Raw genomic sequence first — 1,640 nt, 5'->3', positions numbered from 1 at the left:
CAGGGGAAAACATTCCCCGGGAGCAGGTTATCTCATAGCTTTCTATTGCAGGGCTTCATCTGGATTCCTCTGAAGCATCTGGAACTGGCCAATGGATACTGGGCTAGATGGACTGCAGGTCTGATCCAGTCTGGGAATAGCTATCTTCTTATATGTGGTGTAAATCCAAGATTAAGTGTTTGCTGATCTTCCTTGAGCTCCTGGGACTCTCTAGAGTTGCACTGAGAGCAGAAAAATGTCTTGTTAAATATCATCTAGTCTCGTCTTGTTTTTCCTTTCAGGAGTAAAGGTTCAAAACTACTCGGACTTCCCAGTACGGTATGTCAGCTATTAATGACACTAAATTCAGCTCTGCAGTGTTCCTTCTCACTGGGATACATGGGCAGGAAGACGTCTATCTCTGGATCTCTATCCCCTTCTTTTTAATGTATGTTATTTCTATAGTAGGAAATTCAGTCATTCTGTTCATTATAAAAACAGATCCAAGCCTCCATGAGCCCATGTACATTTTCCTTTCCATGTTGGCCATCACAGACCTTGGCTTATCGATAGCCACCATGCCAACAACACTGGGGATATTCTTGTTTAACTCTAGGGAGATCAGTCTTCATGCTTGTTTTGCTCAGCTCTTCTTCATCCACTCACTCACATTCATTGAATCCTCGGTGCTCTTGTTGATGGCCTTTGACCGCTTTATCGCAATCTCTAACCCACTGAGATATGCTTCCATCTTAACCCCACCGAGAATAGTCAAGATGGGACTGGTGTGTGTGCTAAGAGGGGTGGTCGTAGTATTCCCACTGCCCTTTCTCCTGAAACGGTTCCAATATTGTCAAGCCAATGTCCTCTCCCATTCCTACTGCCTGCACCAAGAGGTCATGAAGATGGCTTGTTCGGATATCACAGTCAACAGCATCTATGGCTTGTTTGTCACAATCTCCACAGTGTTGTTGGACTCGCTGCTCATCCTCCTATCGTACGTGATGATTCTGAAAACAGTGCTGAGCATTGCATCTCATGTGGAGTGCGTTAGGGCACTGAGCACCTGTGTCTCCCACCTCTGTGCTGTCCTCCTCTTCTACATACCAGGGATTGGCTTGTCTGTAGTACAGAGATTCGGGAATAGCTCTTCTCCCTTGCTTCAGATTCTCATGGGCTACATCTATTTGCTGGTCCCGCTCATGATGAACCCGATTGTGTACAGCTTGAAAAGCAAACTCCTTCGTACGAGGATAATCAAGGCATTCAAAAAGCAAAGAGTCAGTTCATCAACTGGCTCCAGCGCTGGTGAAAGAAGAGAAGTTCAGACAGGGTCTAAGGCCTGGAGCAATTGGACAGGGCCTGGTGAGGGAGGACAGTGCACTAGGTGAAAGAGACCAAGGAAGCAGCAGAATTTACAAAGTGACTGTGTTTGTGGAGAGCCAGGGGACTGGTTGCATGTTGGCCCATAAACATCTGAATCTGTGGCTGCTCTGACCTCAGAATTCCTGCTGAAACATTCAGTAAAGCGAAGGGAGGTGGGTGTTGTTTCCCATTACACCTGGCCTGTCACTGTCCTGTTGTCTTTAGTTAAATATCCAATGGGCCATGAAAAAAGCTGCAGAGCTGTTCTGTAGTCACCGTCCTGGTGATTCCCAAAC

At 46.3% G+C, this 1,640-nt stretch overlaps 1 protein-coding gene across 1 annotated transcript; it reads left to right on the top strand.

Annotated features, from left to right (window-relative positions):
- The first annotated feature begins 320 nt into the window (after positions 1-320).
- Positions 321-1,370, top strand: LOC117883349 (olfactory receptor 51G2-like). The gene has a single exon (XM_034782628.1). The coding sequence runs from the start codon at positions 321-323 to the stop codon at positions 1,368-1,370; it is 1,050 nt and encodes a 349-aa protein (XP_034638519.1).
- Positions 1,371-1,640: the final 270 nt, after the last annotated feature.

The sequence above is a fragment of the Trachemys scripta genome, chromosome 1, assembly GCF_013100865.1.
Source record: "Trachemys scripta elegans isolate TJP31775 chromosome 1, CAS_Tse_1.0, whole genome shotgun sequence".
NCBI classification, from domain to species: Eukaryota; Metazoa; Chordata; order Testudines; family Emydidae; genus Trachemys; species Trachemys scripta.
This window is presented reverse-complemented; position numbering and strand designations above follow the sequence as displayed.